Consider the following 26,702-nt stretch of genomic DNA (forward strand, 5'->3'; position numbering starts at 1 on the left):
TCTGGCATTCAGAGACTTTCATGATCAGAGTTTTGTCTTATTTTCTTTATTCCCCATCTTATTTATACATTCTTCATTTTCAAAGAATAATTTTTCTCTGCCTCCTGTGCATCCTGCCCTGTATTTCCTTTGGTTGTTATGTCTTGGTTATTATTTCTCTTTTACCTGCTATTGCCAAATCTTATTTCTCCTTTAATGCCCACTTATGCTGCCACTTCCTCTACCCAGCTTTCCCTCTCCCTTCTCTGCATATCAGAGCCTCTCAAATTATTTGTACCACTACACAGTAATAGTGTATGTCTTATCCTTTCCAGTATATAAGCTCCTAACCTGGAAAACTGTCATTGTTTCCCTCACTCCTATGCATAATAGTACCACCTACCACCATAACTGTTTGCACTAAATAGAGTAGAAAAAGGATGGGCTTTGAAGTCTGACAGCCTTGGATTCAAATCCTTGCTTTATCATTTATTAGCCATATAACCTGGGGCAAGAGATAACCTCTCTAAACTTCTGTTTCCTCATGCATGAAATAGGGATAATAATACCCCTTCTGTTGTTACAGAATTAAGTAATAAAGCATGCACAGTATTCTTAGCATTGTGTCTCAGACATGCTAGATCCTAAAAAATGGTGATGGTGCTGGCAGAGGTGGTCATACTTATATTTTAGAAGCTACTTTATTGCTTCAGTTTCCTCAGTCCCATAGGAAATCTAAAGAATACTCTGCCATACCACACATGCAAGTATTTTAAGGACTGCTTTGAACAGATTTGTAAATTCTTATAACTACTTGGAGAAAATTACCTCATGTTACAAAACAATAGAACCCTCCTTTAAGTACTGTTAGAAACACAGATATTCTGCAATGCTTAATTTGCCTTGGGCAATTTTAGGTAGTACTTCTTTAGTCTCCTTTCTCATTGGCTTCATAAAATCTTTTTATCTTGAAGAATTTTTTTTTTCTTATTGCTACAACACGGGGCACATAATTTGTAGTTTCCACATCCAGAATGGCAGGGCAACATGGAAATGTTTACAAAATGGCCATCAAGCTACAAGAATTGTGGATCACACCATCTGCAGAAGCACAAAGTGTGCTCTGTTGAGGTACCTGGGGGCAACATCAATCAACCTGTGTGCTAGTCCAGAGGTTTGCGTGAGGGAGGATGAGCAAATTTAAACAGGAACAACAAACTACAGCTGATAGGTAGAAAGCTGGAGCCCCCAAAAGCACATATGCCCCTCAACAATTCTCAATAATCATTTATATATTGCAGTTGTGTCTTGTGACCATTTCTAAGAATACAGAAACATCTGTAAAAAGCTGCTTATCAAGTAGTCTATCTGACAGGCTCCCTGATAAGTTTATGTAGTAGACCCACGTTTAATAAAAAACGTTATTAGGGAGACTCTGGGCACATTGCCCATGGGTTAACCCTGCTCCTCAAGGAGCAGTATAAGAAAAATTATTAGTAAAAATAAAACAATTAAGACCAGTTTTAATGTTTTGTGTTCAGAACCTGTCTTTACTGATCTAAGTTCTCTCTATCCCTTAACATGTTCGGTAAGATTACTTAAATTTATTTGAATTGATTTTTAGTATAATACTTTGTGATATCCTAAATTATATGCTGTCATGACTATAATTTATTACCAACATAACTGCTATTTGAATTATAAACTCAACAAAGCACTTTACTCCTGAAAAGGCAAGATAAAATTTTGTATTTTGATAGGAGTAGGGCTTTAAAACAGGTTTGTTTTTTTTTAATTTCCGACATCTTAAGGGAAAATAGCAAAAGTAAAAATTTTAAAAATTCCTAATTTAGAGAATTAAAACTATATTAAGGATACGTTCCATTTTATAAATGTCACACTATGCTGTAAATGTACATAACCCCAATGTGATTACTAGTTTGTTACGAAGCATATGTGCAGTGAGAACGTGCTGCAGAGAAAGTGCATATGGTAGTATATGTGAAGAGGAGACACTGGCTTCTCGTAAAACCTGTTTTCTCATACTCCCAGTTTAGCACAATCATTGAACTTCTCCAAACCTCAGTTTTTTCATCTGTAAAATGAGTAGGTTGCTGATACCTAAGAACTTCACAGTACTCAAATTTTATGTTGTGATTCTAGACACACTCCTTTTATGCAGAATTTAAAAATCAAGATTAAGAATTCAGTAGCATGTGAATATATAAAACTCCTAGATATGAACTCTTATATATTCACAAGCTACCCTTCTGGAAGTCTCTAATGGAAAATACAGTAGAAAATCAGTGAGTATTTTCAAGTTTATATTTTAAAATGGAATCCAATCTGAAAAACTGCACAAATTTTAACTGTATTATTTATTCCCTGAGATAATTTGTAACCTGCACATTTCTCAAATTCTCTAATGGAAAAACACAGAGGTAAACGTTCTGTATGATTTTATTTTGAGAATTTTTTTAAGCCCCTCATAACATGAAGCAATGAAGCTTCGATTAAACTATAGAAGAAAAAATTAACACTTCCATGTAAATTAGACTGAATTACAAACATAATCAGTGTTCAGTGTTGAGGCATACTTTAATGTTCAAGTATATTTCAGGTAACCCCTAAATTATTTAACCACTTTTAACTAATTTGCATGAACCTTTAGGAGGCTTATTGACCACCAGATGGAGCCAGTATTGTTCAATTTGTAGCATAAAAATATGCTGAAAATGAAAACTGGTGAAACAGAATGAATAAATGGTAGTTTTTTAAATTGTAGTCCATAGTATAGAAAAAAATAAACTTTAGCATCCTTCTATCTAGTTTCTGTAAAATACACATGTATAGAGACCCCCCCCCATTAAATTATTTTTTATTATGAATAGGTTTTTATTTTGGCAACTCCATTGGACAAGTTTTCTTCTTATTCACTATTTGAATATATCACCTTAACAACTTTCAAGTATCTTTAAAACAAAGTTAGTAAGGCTTTCGTCTCTGGTCACTAAATAAATATTATGGGTTGTAATAATGAAAAAATGATAGTATAGAATATATTGCCTATAGGCTCTCATTTTATTGTTGCAGAATATTCCCATTATAATTTCCATGATGGATTTTCTTAATAAAACAAAAGAAAAGGCATTCTGACTGGGAGAGGGAGAATATGTAGTTTATCGCCAGTAGCTCCTCAGGAGAGATGGTAAAACCACAATGAATGGCTGCAACTCTTACCCAGAAAGCTTAGTGCCCAGGGGCCCTAATCAGGGGTAACTGCCTTAAAGCAGACTTCATGAACTCCTCTCACCCTTACTTAAGTGTCAGGAATTATCTAATCACTTATACCTCAACTTAATTAGGCAACCATCTATTGAAAAAGTGTTTGTATGCTAGGGGCCCTAAGGCCCTACAAGTCCCTCCAGGAACTTTTCCATTCAGTAAAAGCAATAAGGTGACTGTAGACACTGTTGTAATTCAGGACCTAAAAATGATCTGTTTATTTGTCCATTCAACTACTATTTATTTAGTACATACTATATGCAAGGCATACGCTAGGCCACAGTTCTTGCCATGTGAGTTTACAGCCTGGAGGGTAATATAGACAAAGAAGCAGTTATACAGTGTGCTTGGGAGCCACAAAGTGTTTTGAAGCTTCAAATGAGGGGAAAATATGATTAATTAAGGAGAATCCAGAAAAAGCCATAAGGGATTCTTCCTAGGTAGAACTTAACTGAGTAAACCCAATGTTTGGTCTTTTTTTTTCCCTTATTATCCATTAAACCATATATTATGGTCTGGGGGAGTTTAGTGCCTTTTTTTGTAGGATTTTATTTCATCGGGATATACTCAGTTGGTTACCTGGTGCATTTTTGTGTCAGATTGGAGTTGTTTTCCTAGGGATTTTTTTTTTCTCAAACATGAAGAAGAAACAACCAAACTGGTTAAGAGCTTGTACTTTAGAGCCAGACTACATGGGTTTATATCCCCAGGTTTATGATCCATGTGATAAATTATTTAACCTCTTCCTGCTTTCGTTTTCTCGTTGGCAAAATGAGGTTCATAACATATTTTCCTCATAGAATTGTTAGTTAGAGGATTAAACAAGTAACTCAGTTACCAGTGTCTGGCGTATAGTAAGTAATTGAAATTTTAAATGTTAGCCATCATGTTAGCTATTTTCAGGTCTGATACTTTTCCTTGAATTAATATAAGATCTGGTATATTAAAAAAAAATACAAATTGACTTTGTATTTTCCAGAAAGTATGAGGTACAACTAGACATTTGTAGCATTAACATTTTTTATATCCATCAAGTCTATTTTGTTAATCAAATGATGTTTACTGTTATTACCACATCACCTTTATTAGCAAAAATTTTCTTGAAATAGTAAATCCAGAGACATTTAAAATCATTTATAAGCAGGCTTACTAACAGTTGCGTCACAGAATAGCCACTCAGTACACTTTTTTTTTTTTTTTTTTTTTTAGAGATTGTCTCGCTATGTTGTTCAGCCTGGCTTTGAACTCCTAGGCCCAAGTGATCCTCCCACCTTAGCCTCCTGAGTAGCTGTGACTACACGCCTGCACCACTACACCCAGCTCAATACACCTTTTTTTTTTTTTTTAAATGAATGAATTTGCAGCTACTTAGAGCTGATAGATCCTTGACTCTGGTCCTGAGACAACAGAGGGTATAAGTATAAGCTCTTTTAATCTATACAATGAAAGTTGTGGATAGATAACATTGGTTCATTAGGTAGATAGCCAATGAAGAGATTCAAGTGGATTGAAGATTAAGTTTCTGACTAGCTCCTAGGGAAAGGATAAGCGACATTCTTTATAACATGCAGGAACAAATGTGCAGTACTTAACTTGCAGTCTTACAAACTAAGAGTTGGAATACAAGTTTTAGCCCAGGCTCTGCCGATAACTCACATGGGACTCTGGCTAAGTAATGTCACTTACCTGGTCCTTAGTTGCTTCATCTGTCAACAGGAAGTTAGATTAGAAGATCCTCAAGCTGCTTCCTAGCTCTTGTGCTCTAGTAAACTGATGGTTATAGTGATGTTGGACATTGCCCTCCCAAGCCCTTTCATATATGTATATGAATATATATATTATATTATACATATATCTCTCCTATTTTTATCTCATACATAACTAATATATTTTTAAATTTTTTATTTTAACACCATAGCATAGGTAATCTTTAAGTCCCCAAGATGCTTGCATTATATCTGTGAATCCGCATTTTGATACTTACATTATAAGTGATATTTTTCACGTATGTTAAGTTCATTTTACCCTTTAATTTCTGGAATGAAAAGCCTGTATCATATGTTTTACATTTCTTTCAAAGCATCTCTTAGCATAGGAGGCACACGGAAGATACTGTGTAATTATGAATTGAAGTTTTAATTGAAGACAGTAGGACACAGTGTGTACCTTTGTATCATACAGACCTCAGCTCATATCCCAGCTTTACTATATTCTAATTGTGGTCATATCCTGTTTCCTCATTTGTAAAATAGGTTTATTGATACTTTCCTCATAGATAATCAAAACACCCTAGCATAGTGCTTGACATATAGTAAGTTCTTAGTAGATATTCTTTTTTAATTCCATCCTTCATTACTATCTGTTTAGCATGTATTTCATAGAAATTTCAGGTAATGATGAATAGTCACTATAATGCATCATTATTGTTTATGAATCATCCAGTGTACATTGAGATTTATAAGAAAAGTAAAAGTAGAGCACTCTGTATTAGAAAAACAGAATTATTTTAAATGTCTTGTGCATTTTATTAGCCAGTTTTGTATCACTAAAATCATCTAGTCACTTATTGAATTTTTGTTTATTCAGGAGGATTCAAGCACATGAGAAATGGATGTGCTACTTCCTGTTCTGGCAACACGGACTGAGCTAACACAAAACTTTCTTCTCCTACAAATCTATAGAAATGCTGGATAAAATATGATCCAGCCCAATTTAAATACTTAGCTAGGCTTGAGGAAGAGAGAAAAGAAGGTAAGAAAGAAAAGGAAAATCATAAGTATCAGAAACAAAAGGAAGGCATAACCAGACATTGAGTAAGCCAATACTACAGTGGCCCAAGTGGATTTTGGACCCAAATGGAGGCTCTAATACCTAGAAGCTAGGGTTTTAATCTCACATTTGGATGGAAGATATGGCCTTGGGTTAGAGAGGTAGGAACTAGAAATCTGTCTACCTGGTCAGGAATGCCACAAAGAAGCTTGCCATTTTTCAGAACTGTGTGTGGCAGAAAAAAAGAAAGACTCTTATGAAAAAGCCAAAACTCTAAACCTCTACCAGGCGTAAATATAAAGTCTGAATGTATGCTATTTATATGGCATAGGATTCCCAAGTCAAGAAAATAATGGGAAAAAATGGCTCTGGACCATTGGAACCCCTTGATTGTCTGGTAGAAACCAATGCAAAACCTCTCTATAGGGATACTTAAACAATCTTGGTGCCTAGGATTCCTATGGAGTGTGATGGAGATGCAGTCCTAGCTGAAAATAAACTCACGATAAAAGATTAGAAAACACATAAATAAATGACCACCCTAGGGAGAGGGTCAGAAGACATAACAGAACAATCCCCAAGAACAATCTGAGTGATAGAACGTAATAACTTTGTTTTAAACAGTTTCTATTTTGTGAGACAGAGTCTCTCTCTGTTGCCCAGGCTGGAGTGCAGTGGCGCAATCTCGGCTCACTACAACCTCCACCTCCTGAATTCAAGCAATTCTCCTGCCTCAGTGTCCTGGGTAGCTGGGATTACAGGCGCCCGCCACCACCACACCCAGCTAATTTTTTTTGTATTTTTAGTAGAGATAAGTTTTGCCATGTTGCCCAGGCTGGTTTTGAAGTCCTGAGCTCAGGCAATCAGCCCGCCTCGGCCTCCCAAAGTGCTGGGATTACAGGTGTGAGCCACCATGCCTGGCCAATAAAGAGATTTTTTTAAAGAAATAAAAATCATAATAAAAAATTAAGGCAATAAAAAAGAGTAGGTGATTTGTAAAAGCCATATAGAATATTTAGAAATAGAAAATATAATTATTAAATTCAATGACCCAGTTTATGGCTTAAATATTGATTAGATACAACTGAACAGAGAATTAGTGAACTGAAATACAGAGCTAAGGAAATTACTCAGAGTATGCTGATGATTAAATTATGAAACATGAATGTACAATGACCATTCATAGTTGATCATACTATAAATAGAAGTACTTTATACTAATATGATACACCAAGTTAGGAAATAGAAGAATTGACCAGCTTTTTCAAATAGTTGGGTTTTTGTGGCAAATGTCATCGCATTTGGTTGTGTGTACCCTGTAAAGTGTTTGAGTTACAGTTTCCATGCAGTCCAGGTGGAATCTTAACAGGCTTAATCATGGTATCACAGATGAATATAATGAAACATCAGCAGACCTCACAGCTATTCTCAAGCTGTCTGCCTATTTGTTTGGGCTAGAAATGAAAACATAAGGAGGGGAAAGATATCCTTAAGTCAGGTAATTAAAAATCTCAAAAGACCAAGAACTGCAGCAGCCAGTGGATATAACAGGAGGTGGTATGACTGCCTTATCTTTTCTGAACTTGATTATTTAGATTTATGACTTTCTGGAAAAAAAATTGACAAGACTATGAATTTGACTGGGTTTCTATATTTACCTGACGTGTTTTCCATTTTCATAAATGACTGTAATACGTCTACATTATAAAACTATTAGTGGCCAGCTTTTCTGACCTCAAACAGTTGGCTGGTTTGGATCAGTCTTTCTGAGCTCAATTTTATTATCATAATTTGTGATGCAAAGGTGATTTACTTTTTTAAGTTCTTAATTGGCACTGGTAGATGGACAGAAAAAATTACCAAATCAATCTTTTCCACCTGGAATTTGTGTGAACACCTTTAGCCATATCTTGGCATTTTATCTTATGGATGGAATTGATGGAATTCATTAGCAAAATGATATGTCTGAGAGGAAATCCCATTTACTTTGAGGCAGTTTTGAGTATTTATTTAGACAGGGAAATTGCTTTTGGAAGAAGTAAAGATTTTAAGTATTCTATTAGTTGAGATTTTTAAGTTAATTTTGTGGCATTTCACTTTAGAAAATCAAAATTTTAGAATGAAATGTCATTTCCATGAGATACAGTCTGTCCCTTTTATTTCATTGAAAGAAAATAATTTAGTAAAGAACATTTAGTAGTACATGGAATTTTAATTTGAAGTTATATCAGATCAACTAATTCTACATGCAGGCATACAGACACAAAATAGCATTAAGTTGCCCTTCATCAGTACTTCAGAGAACATCTGCTTTTATTTTGTAGCTGTTTGTGAGAAAATTATCACAAGGTAAAATTAGCCCAAGCTAAAATACTACATGTTTCAGTGGTAAGATTGTGTACCACTGAATTAGGCAGATTAATAGACAACCCTTAAAATAATATTTGTCACCCAACTATCTACCCTGACCTAATATCAAATTTATGTAATTCAATTGTTTCTCAACTCTTGTTAGTCCACCTATAGTTGGTAGTCAGTGGAATTTTTTCTTAGCTCTGTTGAGTATATCTTTAAAAAAAATCAAATTGGTATTAAATGATTAACAACCACAATCAAATTAAAAGCTCCAAAATACATCCAAGTAGTAAAACTCAAAGATAGTTGCAGATAAAAAACAACTCCTGAATCACTTGAACCCGGGAAGTGGAGGTTGTAGTGAGCCAAGATCGCGCCATTGCACTCCAGCCTGGGCAACAAAAGCAAAACTCCATCTCAAAAAATAAATAAATAAAAAATATAACTTCTCAACAACTTTAGAAGCTGTCGCTCTCTTTAGAGCATTCTTTATTTAAAGGAGTATCAGAGCATTTACAGCTGTATAATGATAGGGAACACCCTGTGATTTACCCATTCTTCCCTGAAGCACCAAGTGTTTGAGTTCTTAACTTCTATTACAAAATCCTTGTTAACCTTCTGTCTCATTCATCTGTCTAATGTTGACAGTGGGGTGTTAAAGTCTCGCATTATTATTGTGTGGGAGTCTAAGTCTCTTTGTAGGTCACTAAGGACTTGCTTTATGAATCTGGGTGCTCCTGTATTGGGTGCATATATATTTAGGATAGTTAGCTCTTCTTGTTGGACTGATCCCTTTACCATTATGTAATGGCCTTCTTTGTCTCTTTTGATCTTTGTTGGTTTAAAGTCTGTTTTATCAGAGACTAGGATTGCAACCCCTGCCTTTTTTTGTTTTCCATTTGCTTGGTAGATCTTCCTCCATCCCTTTATTTTGAGCCTATGTGTGTCTCTGCACGTGAGATGGGTTTCCTGCACACAGCACACTGATGGGTCTTGACTCTTTATCCAATTTGCCAGTCTGTGTCTTTTAATTGGAGCATTTAGCCTATTTACATTTAAAGTTAATATTGTTATGTGTGAATTTGGTCCTGTCATTTTGATGTTAGCTGGTTATTTTGCTCGTTAGTTGATGCAGTTTCTTCCTAGCCTCGATGGTCTTTACATTTTGGCATGTTTTTGCAGTGGCTGGTACCGGTTGTTCCTTTCCATGTTTAGTGCTTCTTTCAGGAGCTCTTTTAGGGCAGGCCTAGTGGTGACAAAATCTCTCAGCATTTGCTTGTCTGTAAAGGATTTTATTTCTCCTTCACTTATGAAGCTTAGTTTGGCTGGATATGAAATTCTGGGTTGAAAATTCTTTTCTTTAAGAATGTTGAATATTGGCCCCCACTCTCTTCTGGCTTGTAGAGTTTCTGCCGAGAGATCAGCTGTTAGTCTGATGGGCTTCCCTTTGTGGGTAACCCGACCTTTCTCTCTGGCTGCCCTTAACATTTTTTCCTTCATTTCAACTTTGGTGAATCTGACAATTATGTGTCTTGGAGTTGCTCTTCTCAAGGAGTATCTTTGTGGCGTTCTCTGTATTTCCCGAATCTGAATGTTGGCCTGCCTTGCTAGATTGGGGAAGTTCTCCTGGATTATATCCTGCAGAGTGTTTTCCAACTTGGTTCCATTCTCCCCATCACTTTCAGGTACACCAATCAGACGTAGATTTGGTCTTTTCGCATAGTCCCATATTTCTTGGAGGCTTTATTCGTTTCTTTTTATTCTTTTTTCTCTAAACTTCCCTTCTCCCTTCATTTCATTCATTTAGTCTTCCATGACTGATACCCTTTCTTCCAGTTGATTGCATCGGCTCCTGAGGCGTCTGCATTCTTCACGTAGTTCTCGAGCCTTGGCTTTCAGCTCCATCAGCTCCTTTAAGGACTTCTCTGCGTTGGTTATTCTAGTTATCCATTCGTCTAATTTTTTTTCACAGTTTTTAACTTCTTTGCCATTAGTTTGAATTTCCTCCTGTAGCTCAGAGTAGTTTGATCTTCTGAAGCCTTCTTCTCTCAACTCGTCAAAGTCATTCTCCGTCCAGCTTTGTTCCGTTGCTGGTGAGGAGCTGCGTTCCTTTGGAGGAGGAGAGGCGCTCTGCTTTTTAGAGTTTCCAGTTTTTCTGCTCTGTTTTTTCCCCATCTTTGTGGTTTTATCTACTTTTGGTCTTTGATGATGGTGACGTACAGAAGAGTTTTTGGTGTGGATGTCCTTTCTGTTTGTTAGTTTTCCTTCCAACAGACAGGACCCTCAGCTGCAGGTCTGTTGGAGTTTGCTAGCGGTCCACTCCTGTGTTGAAGTCAAAAAGGTCTCACCCATAATCAGAGGATAAAAAGTCAAATTTTTATACACTTTCCCCCTTTGGAAACCAAAAGCTGCAGTAAGGATAAGATTACAGTCCAAGACTTTGTCAGATGACAGTTGAGTTAGCAATTGAGGCATAGACAACATCCTAGAGTTTGGTTTCATTCTCAGTCCATCTGCTGAAAATTGTTTAACTGGAGCTTCATTAAGAATGGAATATAGTAAACAGGGGTAGATGGAAATAGTATTGAAATGTGTTTGAAGCCTTGTGAAACAAGAGTTGCCTTACGTATTTGATCTGGGATCATTTAAATAATAATGAAAAGCCGTAAAATTTTACCCAACTATTTCCTTGGAATTTTTCAAAGCAAAACTGGTTTTGCAATCGATTTTTTACTTCAGTTAGAGAATATTAAGTCTTTTCTTTGTCATTTTAAATGTAGATCCTATCACCAAACAGATATTATCAAACAGATCCTACAAGTTATGGGTGAATTTTATTCATTCTTCAGATGCTTGCCATCACTATCACTAATTGCCTTATACAAAACATTTATGAAGCTGGTTATGACTATACATTAAGAAGAATGACTAATGCTACAATATTAAGATATTATCAGGGAAAATACATTCAGGAGGATTTGAACTACATGCCTGTGTTTTCATTATCATGGCTAGAAAATATAAAAAGAGTGTTTGGTTTCATAAATACTAACGAAATAAATTGATACATACATTAAAGTTGTCTTAATTAGCTTTTTACAATATAGGTTAAAATGTGAGAAATGCAGGAGGAAGTAAAATAAAAATGCTAACAAGTCTAAGAGCATCTCAACTGGAAAATCCTTATAACCACTTTTAGAATGTGTATAGCTTCATAGTCTAGCAAAAACAAAAATAGTTTCCCTTTTCCCTCCATCAGTGTAAAAAATTCCATAATATCAAAGAAATGTATTTGTATGGAGAGGGAAAGAGAAAGAAAAACAAGCTTGACTTGTGCAAGAGTCTGTGATATCCTTTGAAAGCTTATCAGTTATAACAAAGAAAAACATAGAGTTAGCACATAATTGTACAGTCAGTGTGAGTGTATATTTTGATACTTTCATAATTTAATCTGAATGACATAGTAATAATAGTTTGTTAGCTGTTTGCCACGTGTCAGACAGTATTTTATTTAATCCTCACAACAGCAAGTGAGGTAGATATTATCATCCCCATTTTATAGCTGAAGAAACTGATGCACAAAAAGATGACATAGTGTATCCCTATCTCACACATATAGTAAATTGTGGAACCAGGATTCAGATCAGTCTCACCCAAAGTCTGCGCTCTAAGGTGGCATCTCCTGTAATGGAAACTAAGAGCACATATTCTTTCTTTTTTACCTACTAGAGGAAATGCGTGTGCTTTAGGTTACTGTCTGAGTGCTAGTTTTAATGTCTTAAGAATATCTTGTGAGTTAAATAAGATTGTCCATAAGTTGATGCTATTGATAATAGATGATAACTAAAGAGGCTTCATTATACTATTCTCTCTATATTTGTGTTGAAATTTTTCCATAATAAAAATTTTTGTTTGTTTTAAAAATACTTTTTGACCAACTAACCTTTCTGGATTGGAAGTTGTTCATTGGTTTGTTCAGTGAGTCTTGATGTGAGAATTAATTACATTGCACATATCTTCTTTTTTTTTACATTCCCATAATGTTTTGGTGGAAGAGAGGTACTGCTATTTGCTCTCCATTATATGAAAACTGCTTATTTATATTTGCTATTTCATGTTATTTCTTCTAGCATATCAGCCAGTCATTTTTACAATTACCCATACTTGTTTCAAAACGTTCCTATTTCTGAAATACTAATCCTGAGATAGTCACAAAGATGATAGTAAATAGCCACTCCTCACTCCTATCTCACACCAGCACCATGACTGTACATGATGGTTGGAACCAAAAGGATGTATTACAGACCTCAACATGGCAGGTTAAGTCAGTACAACTTTGATAGATTCACTATTGTTAAGATTGCAGTTCTCCCCAAATTAATTTATACATTCAATGCAGCTACTGTCAAAATCCTAGCTGACTTATTTGAAGAAATTGTCAAGCTGATTTTAAAATTTATATGGAAAGGCAAAGGAACAAAAATCACCAAAATAGTTGTGAAAAAGAAGACAAAGTTAGAGGGCTTACACTAACTGATTCAAGACTTACTATAAACCTGCAGTAATCAAGACAGTATACCATTGGCACAAGGAGAGACATAGATTAATGGAACAGAAGATAGTGTATAGAAATAGATATACATATATGGTCAATTGATTTTCAAGAAAGGTGCCAAGGTCATTCACTGGAGGTAAAAAAGCCTTTTTAACATATAATGTTGGAACAATTGATGTCTGTATAGAAAAAAAAAACTGAACCCTTACCTTACACCATACATAAAAATCAACTTGAAATAAATTATATATCTTAACAGAAAAGCTAAAATTTTATACTACTAAGAGAAAGCATTAGAAAAAAACTTTTGAGACCATGAGGAAAATAAGGACTTTTTAGATAAGACACAAAAAGTGTGATATGAAATTTAAATATTGATAAAATGCTGTTCATCTAATTTTAACTTTTGCTCTTTGAAACATACACTTAAGAAAATGAAAAGGGAAATCAGACTGAGATAAATCATTTACAGAATATATATTTGACAAAGGACTTGTATCCAGAATATATAAGAAAACTCCTACAACTCATTAATAAGACAAAAAAATTAATAGACAAAAGATTTGAAAAGAAGATACATAAATGGCCAACAAGCACATAAAAAATGTAATATCACTTGTCATCAGAAAAGTAACACGAGAAACCACAAAATACTGTTTCACACTCTCTAAAATACTCAATTAAATGACAATACCAGATATATTTGGAGATATGGAGCAACTCAAACTCTCCTATATTGAGAGGAATGATGCAGCCAAAATGGTGCAGCCATTTGTAAAACAGTATGGCAGTATCATAAAATTAAACATACACTTATCACTTGACTCAGCAATCCCACTCCTAGGTATTTACCCCTGAGAAATGAAAATATATGTCTACAAACAAACTCGTGTGTGTAAATGTTTAAAGAGGCATTATTTGTAGTAGCCAAAAACTGTAAGCAACTCAAAATAAACAAGTTAGAGTATATCCATGCCATGAAATATTATTCAGTTATGCAAAGGAACATGGATGAATCTCAACAATAGTTGCTCACCAAAATAAGCCAGACATAAAAAACTACATACTGTATGATCCCATTTGTATGAGTTTCTAGTAATGGCAAAAATATGGTGCCAGAAAGCAGATCGCTGATGCCTCATTGCCAGAAGAAGAAAACTGACTGTAAGAGACATTTGGACACTTTGTAGGGTATGTGGAACTTTTCTAGATCTTGATTGCAGTGGAAGTTATATGCTCTATACAATACCAAAAGTCATCACATTTTATATACAAAATTAGTGAGTTTTACTATATGTAACGCCTACCTCAATACAGCTGTTTTTAAAAATTCTATCATTTCATGCATTTAGTTCCCTAAATGAGGTGATTACTCTTTCTAAGTTATTAAAAGGACATTTATTATTATAAACAACATAGTTACAGAATTTCCATGCTTTATTATATACGTAAATGTACCTATCCTTGACTTTTTAAAATTTATTTTTAAGGCTTCTTTATAGCACTTTTTAAACATTTTCCTACTTCCTACTCATTCCTAGTAAGTGAAATTAAGTGGTTGGTCCTTGCTAAAAGGGACCGTGTTCAAGAAGATGCATGTGAAACACATTAAAATAAGCAATGCTGAATCTGTTTTGAAAGTTGTAAGCTTAACTTACCTATGACATGAGATAGCAGAATTCATCTATATCCTTTACATTTATTTATTGCAAAATTCTTACCACACATAAAGGTTTTCAATCTTTTTTAGCTGAAAATGTAAGCAAAGAACTTGTCCTTTCTCTTTTGCATTTTTTTAACTATAAAAACATTAAACAGTTCTACAGATACCCATCACAATTTTCCTTAGAATTTTACAAACTTCTGCCCTAGAAAATGGCAGAAAATAATTATTGACTCCCTAAACGCAATGGAACAGGAGATTCCAGGTGCATGGCAAATGCTAACTATAACTGTGAGGCTGGCGAGGGGAAGAGGGCAAATTACCTTACACCTTCTTATTTTCCCCTTCTCCAATTACATCATTACTTCATTTATTTGACTATTTATTGAATCACTTGCCAAGCACTGTCTTAAGTGTGTCTTTGAAAGATATACTTAAGAAAATGAAATGAGGACATGAAATAAGAAAAAAAAATGAGGACAAATATGATTTGTCCTCAAGGAGTTAATGTCTAGTGAGTTTAAAGAAAAGTAAACAGGAAATCGCCATAAAGTGTGATAAGTGCTAAAGGGTGCTTTGGAAGCTCAAAGGAGAGACATCTAAACCAGACTTCAAGTACAGAATCAGAAAAGGCTCCCTGAAGTGCCAATCAAGCTGAGACCTAAAGGAGGAGCCGGAATTAAGCAAGGAGAATTAACAAGAATGGAGAGATGAAGTGTTTGCAGTATCCCTGAAGGAAGAAAAGCATGTGCAAAGGCGGATGGTTGGTCAAGAGAGCAGAGTTTAAGAATATTAGTTATCAGCCAAGTGAAAGCACGTCAAGGTGGATGCGGCAAAGGAGTTGTGAGAGACGTAACTGGAAAGGAAAGCATTAACTGCCTCATGTAGTGATCCTAAGTCATCTTAAAGTGCTTGCTCTTTATCCCAGGACAATGCAAATCTAACTACTGCAGGATAAGAAGAAGAGAGGTATTCAAAGACGTAATTCAGTAGAAAAATATGAAAGTAATTTATTTATTTATTTATTTATTTATTTTTCTGAGACAGAGTCTTGCTCTGTCGCCCAGGCTGGAATGCAGTGGCGCAATCTCGGCTCACTGCAAGCTCTGCCTCCCGGGTTCATGCCATTCTCCTGCCTCAGCCTCCCCAGTAGCTGGGACTACAGGCGCCCGCCACCATGCCCGGCTAATTTTTTGTATTTTTAGTAGAGACGGGGTTTCACCGTGTTAGCCAGGATGGTCTCGATCTCCTGACCTCGTGTTCCACCCGCCTCCGCATCCCAAAGTGCTGGGATTACAGGCGTGAGCCACCGCGCCCGGCCGAAAGTAATTTTTAAACCTGCTATAAGAATCACTTCATGTATACCAATTGTGATGGCATACTCTTTTCACTAGTGTTTACTAGTCATGTGTGCCTCAGATATGATTTCTGTATTTAATGGTTCATTTTTCCTTCATGTGCTCAGTTTTTAATGTTTGCAGCTGTCAGTTTAGAAACCAGGACTGTCCTTCCAAGTTCTACCAAAATCATATTAGGTGACCACAAAAAGATAACTTGTTTCTTAGTTCAAATTTTTTTTTTGACCAGAAAATCTCTTGAACAAAATGGCTGATTGTTAATATATTGCATATTCATGATGTTCCTCAAGCTAGGTAACAAAGAGACAACTAACAGACTAAAGCTTTGGTAGAAAGATTACTAGCATTCTTGATTACATCTGGCTTATCATTTGTCTTCCAGCCAAAGAGAAGAGAGAGAGAGAGAGAGAGTGTGTGTCTGTGTGTGTTTGTGTTTTAGTCACAAATTTTCATTGATATTTATACATGTAAGGTATTATAAAATGTTACTAGTTGGGTTTGTTGGCTTGTTTTTGAGGCAAAACTGTGTTTTATGAACCCAGATATTAATCTTCACATGGAATTATTGCAGGATCAAACCTATAGATTTGTTTTCTAATTTCTAATTCAGTAAAGATTATTTTTATCTGCTTTTGCTGTTTTGACTTATTTGTTAGATATATTTATTTTCTACGATGCCATTAAATTGAAGGTTATTATTGTTATAACTGGGGAACAAAAGTGTCAGGTAATTGGAATATCAACCAATATTTGAAAGGTTGTATCTTCTAAGGCAGGGAAACAATGTAAAATGGTATTGCTGAATTTTAGGAAAACCTTAATTATTTTAAAAGTGAGATAGGTGATTTTATAATCAACTTAAATAAGGACATGTGAGAAGAACAATTACAGTAGTGCAGTGTATAGTAAATATATGTATAAAATCAGCTCATAAATTAACATCAGTCACATTCTAATTTAGGAAGTAGTTACAGAGCTGGTGGGGCTTACAGGTTTTCTTTTGAAATTAAATGGCGAAAACCAAGCCCAAGTGCCAACCTCCTCTTCAGCAACAGGAGCATAAACATTGCTATAAATCCACAGAGCTATTTTACTACTTATTCTAAAAATATTCTACTATTCTTTAGAGGAAGAAGCCACTCCAGATGGTGCTGTTGCCGAATACAGAAGAGAAAAGCAAAAGTATGAAGCTTTGAGGAAGCAACAGTCAAAGAAGGGAACTTCCCGGGAAGATCAGGTAACTTCAAAAACCCAAACCCATACAGAATTTATTGTCTTTTTATTGTTTTTAAGTGTTTCTAAATGGAGCCTAATTTGATTATATATCAGGAGAAGCACTACCTCTTAAAAATAAAAAAGAATATATTTATATAGGGTGGACATTGGCCACTCACATAAAGATTCAAACTCTGGAGTTCTTTCCAGACATTGGTGGTGAAAAAGCCTGGAACTTCCACGTTTCAACCTAGTACTCCCACAGTAAGCACAGGAACCTCATAAAGCCATGTATCTTCAGAAACCCAGGTGGAACCTCTGTGTAGTGAATATTATGAAATGAAGAAGTGGTGATTATAAATGATGAGAGAGTCTCTTCCAACCCGACATCTCCCATGCTGACTAGCCAGCCTAGCTTGAAATCGTACACTGTCTGGAAATAAGTCATTTGGTCTACTAGCTGACTTCTATTGTAATAAAACTGTTTATTACAAGTAATTCCTGAATTTTTAGGTAGTAATATTAAGAAGTTGTCAGAAATCAAGAATGAAAAGAGATGGGAAGCTAGCTCAACAATTTGGGAGTCAGCACTATGTGCCATGCAGTGCTTGACACTTAATAAAACAAATCTCTTAAGCAGCCCTTCATGTTGAAAAGTTAGAGGGCAGACCGAAATCATTTATTTTTGGTGCTGCTATATATATGTCTATATATATATAGACATATACATAGACATATATATTAATATATATCGATATAAACAAACTGCCTTATATATATATATGGACACACCATTTTAGTTGTATAAATAAAACAGGCAAAATAAAAGTAAATTAAAAAGCCCAAACCTGTCTGGATAATTTCTTAATTTCATTAAGAAAAAGTACATTATTAACTTGTTTTCATGAAATCACAAAGTGTTCTAAATAGCAACCATAATGACTATACTACCAGAGATACTAAGGATGACTCATTCATTCATTCCTTCCCCCTCCCCCTACTCCCTTGTAGCAAATAATTATTAAGAACCTGCCATGTACTAATCACTGTATTTGGCAGTCAACACATGAACATATCCCTGCTCTCTCTGATCTATCAGGGAAAAGAGCTAGTTAAACAAGTAATACCAGTGAAAGCGGGTGAGCATTATGAAAGGGTAGGTACAGGAAGCCATGTAGATGAATAACAGAGGGGCCTAACATGGCTTAAGAATCTGGGAAATTTCCTAAGGAAATGATTTGTCAGCTGAACTTCAAAGGTTGTGTAGGAGACAGCCAGATGGAGGCAGAGCATGGCTAGACAAAAGGAACAGTGCGTACATGAAAAGTCTTCAACCTCTTAGCAAAGAACTAAAAGATATTAAGTATGACTGTAACATAAACTAAGAGAAGGAGAAAGATGAGGCTGAAGAGGTAAGCAAAAGTAAGTTCGTACAAGGTATTTTTAAACCATGTTAAGGAGTTTAGAATTTATCCTAAAGGCCATGGGGAACCATTGACAGAAGGAAGTGATATGATCTCACTTTCATTTTAGGAAGATCTCTCTAACTGGGCTGCAATATGGAGATTAGACTGGATACAGGGCAGGACCAGAGGCACAGGGCCCAGTTGGGAGACTCTTGTGTTAGATATGCATAAACAGAGTGTGCCAAGATTGGGCCCCTTCAGCATAGCTTCTACATTCTGGGAAGGCTCTCGCTGTGCTGAAAGAGCATTCCTGGAAGTAGTTGGCCATTCATTCCTTCAGGAAAAGCCATAACTGAATAATTCCCCTGCAGATGCCAATCAGAATGCCTCCATGCAGATCCTATCTTCTTCACACTATAACAAATGTGTCCCATTATTTTTGTGATTTTTTTTCCGTCCAGCGTCTTCTCTAGCCTTTATAATAAAGCAGGAGAAAGTCTAATCTTAAATATAGAAGAAGCTAAAAATAGCCAAGAGGATGTTTTTTGTTTGCCACAGTCTCTCCTCTTTGAGCAAATGCCAGTAGCTCATTAATTGGCTCTAAAAACAAACTGCCTTGTCACTTGTAACTCAGGGAGAAAGATCCAGGTCTAGTATAATTTTCTAGGAAGTTTTAAAATTTCATTCCACTTAGAAGTCTTTTTTGTTTTCATTTTTCTTTGTGCTTTTAAAAAAGACATTTCCAAGTATGCAAACGTCCATCATTAAAAATTAGTAAGGGCCAGGCATGGTGACTCACTCTTGTAATCCCAGGACTTTGGGAGGCCAAGATGGGAGGATCCCTTGAGCCCAGGAGTTTGAGACCAGCCTAAGCAGCCTAGGGAGACCCCCATCTCTACAGAAAAAAAAAAAAAAAATAGTTCGGCATGGTGGTGTGCATCTGTGGTCCCAGCTACTTGGGAGGCTGAGGCAGGAGGATCGCTTGAGCCCGATAGGTCGATGCTGTAGTGAGCCATGATTGCACCACTGCACTCCAGCCTGGGTGACAGAGTGAGACTCTATCTCTTTTTTTTTTTTTTTTTTTTTTTTTGAGACAGAGCCTCGCTGTCGCCCAGGCTGGAGTGCAGTGGCACGATCTCTGCTCACTGCAGGCTCCGCCCCCCGGGGTTCACGCCATTCTCCTGCCTCAGCCTCTTTTAAGCTATAGTGTATTAGTCCATTTTCACACTGCTGATAAAAACATACCAAAAACTGGGAAAAAAAGGAGGTTTAATTTGACTTACAGTTCCACCTGGCTGAGGAGGTCTCACAATCATGGCAGAGGGTGAAAGGCAGTTCTTACATAGTGGTGGCAAGACAGAATGAGGAAGAAGAAAAGATGGAAACCCCTGATAAACCCATCAGATCTTGTGAGACTTATTCACTATCACGAGAATAGCATGGGAAAGACCGGCCCCCATGATTCAATTACCTCCCACCGGGTCCCTCCCATAATGGGAATTCTGGGAGATACAATTCAAGTTGAGATTTGGGTAGGGACACAGCCAGACCATATCATATAGATTAAATAGATAGATATGGAGATAAGCATGTGGAGAGATACATTTATGCAATAGTGGATATAGCTAGATATAGATACAGATGTATAAACACATACACACACACACACATACTACCTCAAAGTATATTTACCAAAATATTAACAGTGGTTATTCTGTGTGGTGGGATAACAGTTATTTTACTTCTATTTTTCAATATTTTTACAGTAATCTGTTTTCTTATCAATAAGCAAATACAATAAGAATTAATAAACAATGGAGTATTTTTAATGAATAAGGTTTAAAAACAAGGGATGCTTTATCTGTTAACATTGTTGGAAGAGCTTAATTCTATAATCTGTACTCTAAAAACAGATAAAATATCTAAATGCTAACATACTCTGCAGCCCTCAGAATGCCTATGATGATATTCTATAGGAACTTATAAATTTTCCCCAAAACTCATCTCATTCAGTAGCTATGATAATGCATGTATTTTTAGCTGTTGAATATGTGGGCATTAAATTTTGCAGAAAAGTAGAAGATGCTTTTTACTATCATTTTTTTAAGCAATAACCAACCACCTTTTTCTTGCAGTTATTTTGGCACCATTTGTCTTTATTAAGCTTGAGTTCTAGATCGCCCAGACCTACTTAACTTTTTCATGAACTGTAATCTTATTGATACTCTTTAGATAAATTCTGGAGCTTAGGAATGTATTGTGACTCTCTAATATACCAGTTATTCACATGTTGAACTGTCACACATCTTTTTCCTTATGAAATGTGAGGATTTCAGTATTGAATTCAACATACCAAAATCTTGATTAGGCCCTTGATTTCTCGGACAGGTAGTATTTTATCCCATTTCACAATGATGTACTCCGTAAATATGTCCAATAGAAAAACCTTTTTCTAGCTTCTGTTGTCTGCTCAAATTCTGGAGTAGACTGTTAAGATCTAGGAGACAGTGTGATTACAAAATTATAGCCACTTGCTTCTTCTTGCCCACAGAGAGCATAGGAGCCAAACAAGAATTCACAGTAATGTTCCCCCTACACACACACACTTTTTAAAAAAATATACTTAACACAATATTTGTATTCATCTTTCACTTAACAATAGAATGCAATGTTTCATGTATATAATTTTTAATGACAATAGCGTATTTATAATTTTCAATAACAGTAGCATATTTAGGCCAGGAACGGTGGCTCACACCTGTAATCCCAACACTTTGGGAGGCCGAGGCATGTGGAACACTTGAGGTTAGGAGTTGGAGACCAGCCTGGCCAATATAATGAAACCCCATCTCTACTAAAAATACAAAAAAATTAGCTGGGCGTGGTGGCATGTGCCTGTGGTCTCAGCTACTCAGGAGTCTGGGGTAGGAGAATCGCTTGAACCTGGGAGGCGGAGGTTGCAGTGAGCCAAGATCGTGCCATTGCACTCCAGCCTGGGCCTCACAGCGAGACTCTGTCTCAAAAAAATAAAAATAAAATTTTTAAATAGCATATTTATTGCTTTTTACTAAATTTATCTAGTTTCTTATTGATAGACATCTAACAGGTTTTCATTTTTCCATTTGTATGAGTAATGCTGCAGTGCACATCTTGTGCGTAAGCCATTTTCTCTGTTTCACATTATTTTTCTATCGTCCCAGGATTGGAATTACTCAGTCAGGGGGAATGATCATCTTAAAGTTTCCAATATGTATCAACAGCTTTCTAAAGATATTCCAATTTACTTATTTTCCAACAGTTAATATGTTCATTCTACCTTCCCAATATTGATATTTTTATATTTTTGGAAATTTGTGAAATAAACAATACTATTTTTTTATTTTTGATTTCACATAACTTAGTGAATTACCTTTCTTTCTTATAGACACTAAACTCTTAACTATAAATGAGCATACATTTTTTATTTTATTTTATTTTATTTTATCTTATTTTATGTTATTTATTTAGAGACAGTCTCACTCTGTTACCCATGCTGGAGTGCAGTGGCACAATCATAGGTCACTACAGCCTGAAACTCCTAGGCTCAAGGGATCCTCCTGCCTCAGGCTTCATAGTAGCTGGGACTACAGATGCACACCACCACATCTGACTTTTTTTCTTTTCTTTTTGTAGTGATAGAGCCTCACTACATTACCCCTGCTGGTCATGAGGTCTTGAACTCTTGGGCTTAAAAGATCCTCCCACTTTGGCCTCCCAGAGTGCTGGGACATGAACCAATGCACCAAGCCAAATGTGTATTTTTAAAAGTTGAGTCTTCTGTCTTCTACATAAGCAAACTTTTGTTTCCCAAATCAGAAAATAGTCACCTATCTCTGAGGGGAAATGTCAGTGCAAATCCAAACAGAACAATGTCAAGGTTTATTAATGTAACTATTGCAGCCTAAAGGTAGTTTTGTTCTTTTTGTTCAAAATCAAACATTTTGTTTTACATCCAAGTAGGATATTTCCTTTTCTACCAAACTTAAGCGTCTCTTTTAAAATTATATTTATCTTTATCAGAAAACTTAACAGTCTAATTGTTATTTCAGACCCTTGCACTGCTGAACCAGTTTAAATCTAAACTCACTCAAGCAATTGCTGAAACGCCTGAAAATGACATTCCTGAAACAGAAGTAGAAGATGATGAAGGATGGTAAGGGCTTTGATTTCTGTATATTAACCACGAACAAATAGGCTCAGAGCAGAGACACTACTGGGACATTTCCACTATATCATCCTTTTGTTTTCAGACTTTACCATCACCATTATAGGACCTCGGCAACTTTTGACTTTATTTCAGTTCAATATAAAGTAAAATAAATAAATGCACCAAGCACTGAAGAAACAAGCATTTATTGAGCACTTGATGTGTCCAGCATTTTGCTAGTCAGTAAAAAATGCACAAGAAATATATGACACTATCCCAGCTCTAAGTAACTTTCTAATATTGTGGAAAAGATGAGACTCACATTAAACAACTCGAAAACAACCTTAGAAGACAATAAATCAATAATTTCTTACATTTTCCCACAAACATTCTAGAACTCAGTAATCTATTTCATAATCCTAATAACTTCCTCTTCAAAGTTATGATCTACAGGAGCCTAGCAACTCATACATAGTTAATTTTATTTTTATCTTTGGATATTTTTCAGCTTTTTAAGACACCGATAAGAAATAAAGTAATGACATGTACATATCCTTTGCTTAGAACTTTATCCTATACTGGCAAAAAAAAAAAAAAAAGGAATAAAAATTGTGTTTTTCTTTATCACACCCCTCTGTCCTCAAGTTGACTTCACATGCAGTGTATTAGGCCTCCCCACACCTAACTGCCTCCACCTCCCACTACACCCTGGCTCAGCCACATTGCTGCAAGCAAGCCAATGTATCACCCCCTACACATGACTCACCCTCTGGAGCCTCTGAACCATCATATGTGCCATTACCCCAACCCAGAATCATAGCCTCAGTTCTCTCTGCCAAACAGCATCTCCCCTGTTTCAAAACTCTGTTCAACACTCCCATCCTCCAGGAAACCAGTCAGCAAGATTTGTTGAGCACTCACAAATCTAGAGGGTGGAGGAAGGAGGGCTGGAACACACATTTAAAAAGACATAAAAACACTTATTAAGAAAACATTCAAACACATAAGACTCTGCAACTGTATATAACTTTAATCAAAAGGGCTGAGGGCATGATGATTTGAATGGAATGAATCCTATCTAGCCTAGGACCCTGAAAGCCCTTGTCTATTTCTCAATTAATTTATAGCTTTCATATGATGTGGGTTATGATGCCAGTTTTTGTAAGATTCTAGATATCTTTTAATAGGTTTCTATTAGCTATATAGATTTGTTTATACAAATAACTTGCTTGACGGTGGAAGCTGTCTCCTTCCATAGTTTGGTGCCAAAGGTGAAGGCTCAGTGAATGTTGATTGACCCATAGAGTTAAATGGACATTGTATAGAACTTTTTATTTTATATGACTGGACAGGCTTAGTTTAGTTTTCTTTTGGGTTTTTGGGTTTTTTTTGTGGGGGGGATTCCTTGAATGTCTCAAAATCTCTTTCAAATGCTTTGGGTTCAGCCACCACACAAAAAATGTTTTGCCAAGTCCTCTTCCCTTTATTTTTGAATCCATATGCATTTTTAAAGGAAATATGACCCATGTGTTTCTGATTCATTTACACTTAACTCATCAAGATGGTGTTTTGTAAGAGCAGTTTGATGCCCAATAAGTTTTTTTAACCTTTTTATAAGCCATTTAAGTCCTTTTTTATTGAACAGGAAAGTCACCAACAAATTCAAACCCCAGAAGTTTCATTTGAAACTCATAACCCACAGGATTCAAATTTACTTTCAACTTGGCAAGACCATTTAACTTCTCAAGGTTCTTCCTAGCCCCTTGGTTCAGTATTCTCTCATTTTGAATTCCTCATTAGCTTCAGATACCAATGATGTATTTTTAAAAGTGCCATTCCTGTTTTCATGTTATTTGATTATACAATCAATTTTCTGTCTAACATTCTCATTAGAAAGTTTAAAATGGGGAAACCTCACTGGACATGGGGAAAACAATCACTGGTCGATGATGTTGGCTAATTCTCCATTGGGAGAAAAAAATAAATGGTGAAGAAGTGGGAAACAAGTTAAAGGAACCATTAGCAGGTCTTCAGGGGGTTCATTTCTGCTTTCAATTGCAGTCTCCTAAGGAGAAAGTCAGAGCTGTACACTATGAACCTCCAGAATTTTTTTGGTATTTGTTTTATCTAACATCTAACAAAAACACCTTTCATGTTCAAGGCACTATGCAGAATCAGATAGCATATATAGGGCCCTTATGTAATGCCTTTTTATTGCAATTTAGACCTTTGGATTTTGTAACCTGATAAACAACAATATCATTTCTGTTCAGTTTAGCTTTCTCAAGTCTCTGGTGATTTAGATCCTCTCTCATAAAGTATATTCTTCTCAGGAAAGGAATCTTATATTCAGAATGATTTATAACAAATATTATGAGTGCATGGCATGTGCATGTGTGTTATGCATAAATTACATGGTTCCCAGACTATTTTGTAGGTCACGGTTGCCACTTTTCTAAGAAGTGAAAGTCAGCCAGTGTGCTGTACTACACTGTCAGGGTCTGTTATCTGAGGTAAAATGATTGCTTCTAAGACATTTTTATGTGTCCGCATGAGTGGCCACACATTGAGGGATCATTTTCATTTTCTGTCAAGATAGAAACCATTACCAATTTGTTATGTTTTCTTTTACTTGGCAAACTATTCTATTCGCATTTTTGGCTGAGCTCCTGTATTGGCATGGTATATACAACAGACATTTGGGTACCATTCAGCAGCATTATACTTTTTATGCAAAAAAAAAAAAAAAGTAGGAGAGGGAGAGAAAGAAAAGAAATATGATTCTATTGTAAATAGTGTGTATGGTGTTTGAAAATTATTCCCAGATTTCACTGTCTAACGAGGCATTTAAAGAAGTGTTATTAGTAGATCTAAACTGAAATGCATGATAGAAATTTTTCACTCAGAATTACTAGGATTCCTCCTTTGTTCAGATATACACTGCCAATATTTAGTAATAGTGATGGTACCAGATTCCAGTTTAGCAGGTAGAGTGGTCTCTTTGTCACTATATTCCTTAGTCCCACAGTATCACAGACTCATTTAGCTATAGAACCCTTCTTCAAGCATGGATTTTATGAAACCGATTAGACATATGGCAGGAGGAACTTACCCAGGGATTCATACGACCATATGGATGAAGTCCATATGCCAAATTGGGTTTGGTTAGATGAAGCTTGGTGAGCTCCCAAAAAAGTTTCAAGAAAGATAGCCACCTGCTGCTTACACAACAAAATTGGCATTTCTAAGGAGAGGAGAAAAATTAAATCTATGTGAATAGGCTTCGATCTTATGGACATTAACTCTTCACTACTATGTTTCATTGAAAATTTCTTTCCAGATTTTAAATCTAAGATTAACTTGAAACATTACAGCACATATACAAGATAAAATAATAAACAATATAATGGTCTGTCTGCCTTCTTCCCTCTTTCTCTTCTTCTCTCTCCCCTCCGTCACTTTCTTCCATAGTACATACAGTATTTAGTATTATAAAAATTTGAAAAATACCAACAATTGCATGGTTGCCTCAAGTAAATATTTTACTGATTATTATATAATTAAAAGATGTTCACTGTGGCCAGGCATGGTGGCTCACGCCTGTAATCCCAGCACTTTGGGAGGCCAAGGCGGGTGGATCACCTGAGGTCAAGAGTTTGAGACCAGCCTGGCCAACATGGCGAAACCCCATCTCTACTAAAAATACAAAAATTTGCTGGGCATGGTGGCGGGTGCCTGTAGTCCCAGCTACTCAGGAGGCTGAGGCACAAGAATCACTGGAACCCGAGAGGTGGAGGTTGCAGTGAGCCGAGATCGTGCCACTGCACACCCATCTGGTTGACAGAGCGAGACTCCGTCTCAAAAAAAAAAAATGTTCACTGTGGAAAAATCAGAATGCAGACACGCTCAAAAAAGGTAAATGAAAATTACC

The 26,702-nt window shown here is 35.9% G+C and overlaps 1 protein-coding gene across 1 annotated transcript in view; it reads left to right on the plus strand.

The window, feature by feature from the left end:
• Window positions 1-26,702, plus strand: part of CWC27 (CWC27 spliceosome associated cyclophilin) — a 253,748-nt gene that overhangs the window by 189,558 nt on the left and 37,488 nt on the right. The window contains exons 12-13 of the mRNA XM_003265985.2: window positions 17,092-17,201; window positions 22,674-22,777. Coding sequence (XP_003266033.1) covers window positions 17,092-17,201; window positions 22,674-22,777 — 214 coding nt within the window. The remainder of the gene's footprint in view (window positions 1-17,091; window positions 17,202-22,673; window positions 22,778-26,702) is intronic.

Source organism: Nomascus leucogenys, chromosome 18, assembly GCF_006542625.1.
Source record: "Nomascus leucogenys isolate Asia chromosome 18, Asia_NLE_v1, whole genome shotgun sequence".
In the NCBI taxonomy this organism is placed as follows: Eukaryota; Metazoa; Chordata; class Mammalia; order Primates; family Hylobatidae; genus Nomascus; species Nomascus leucogenys.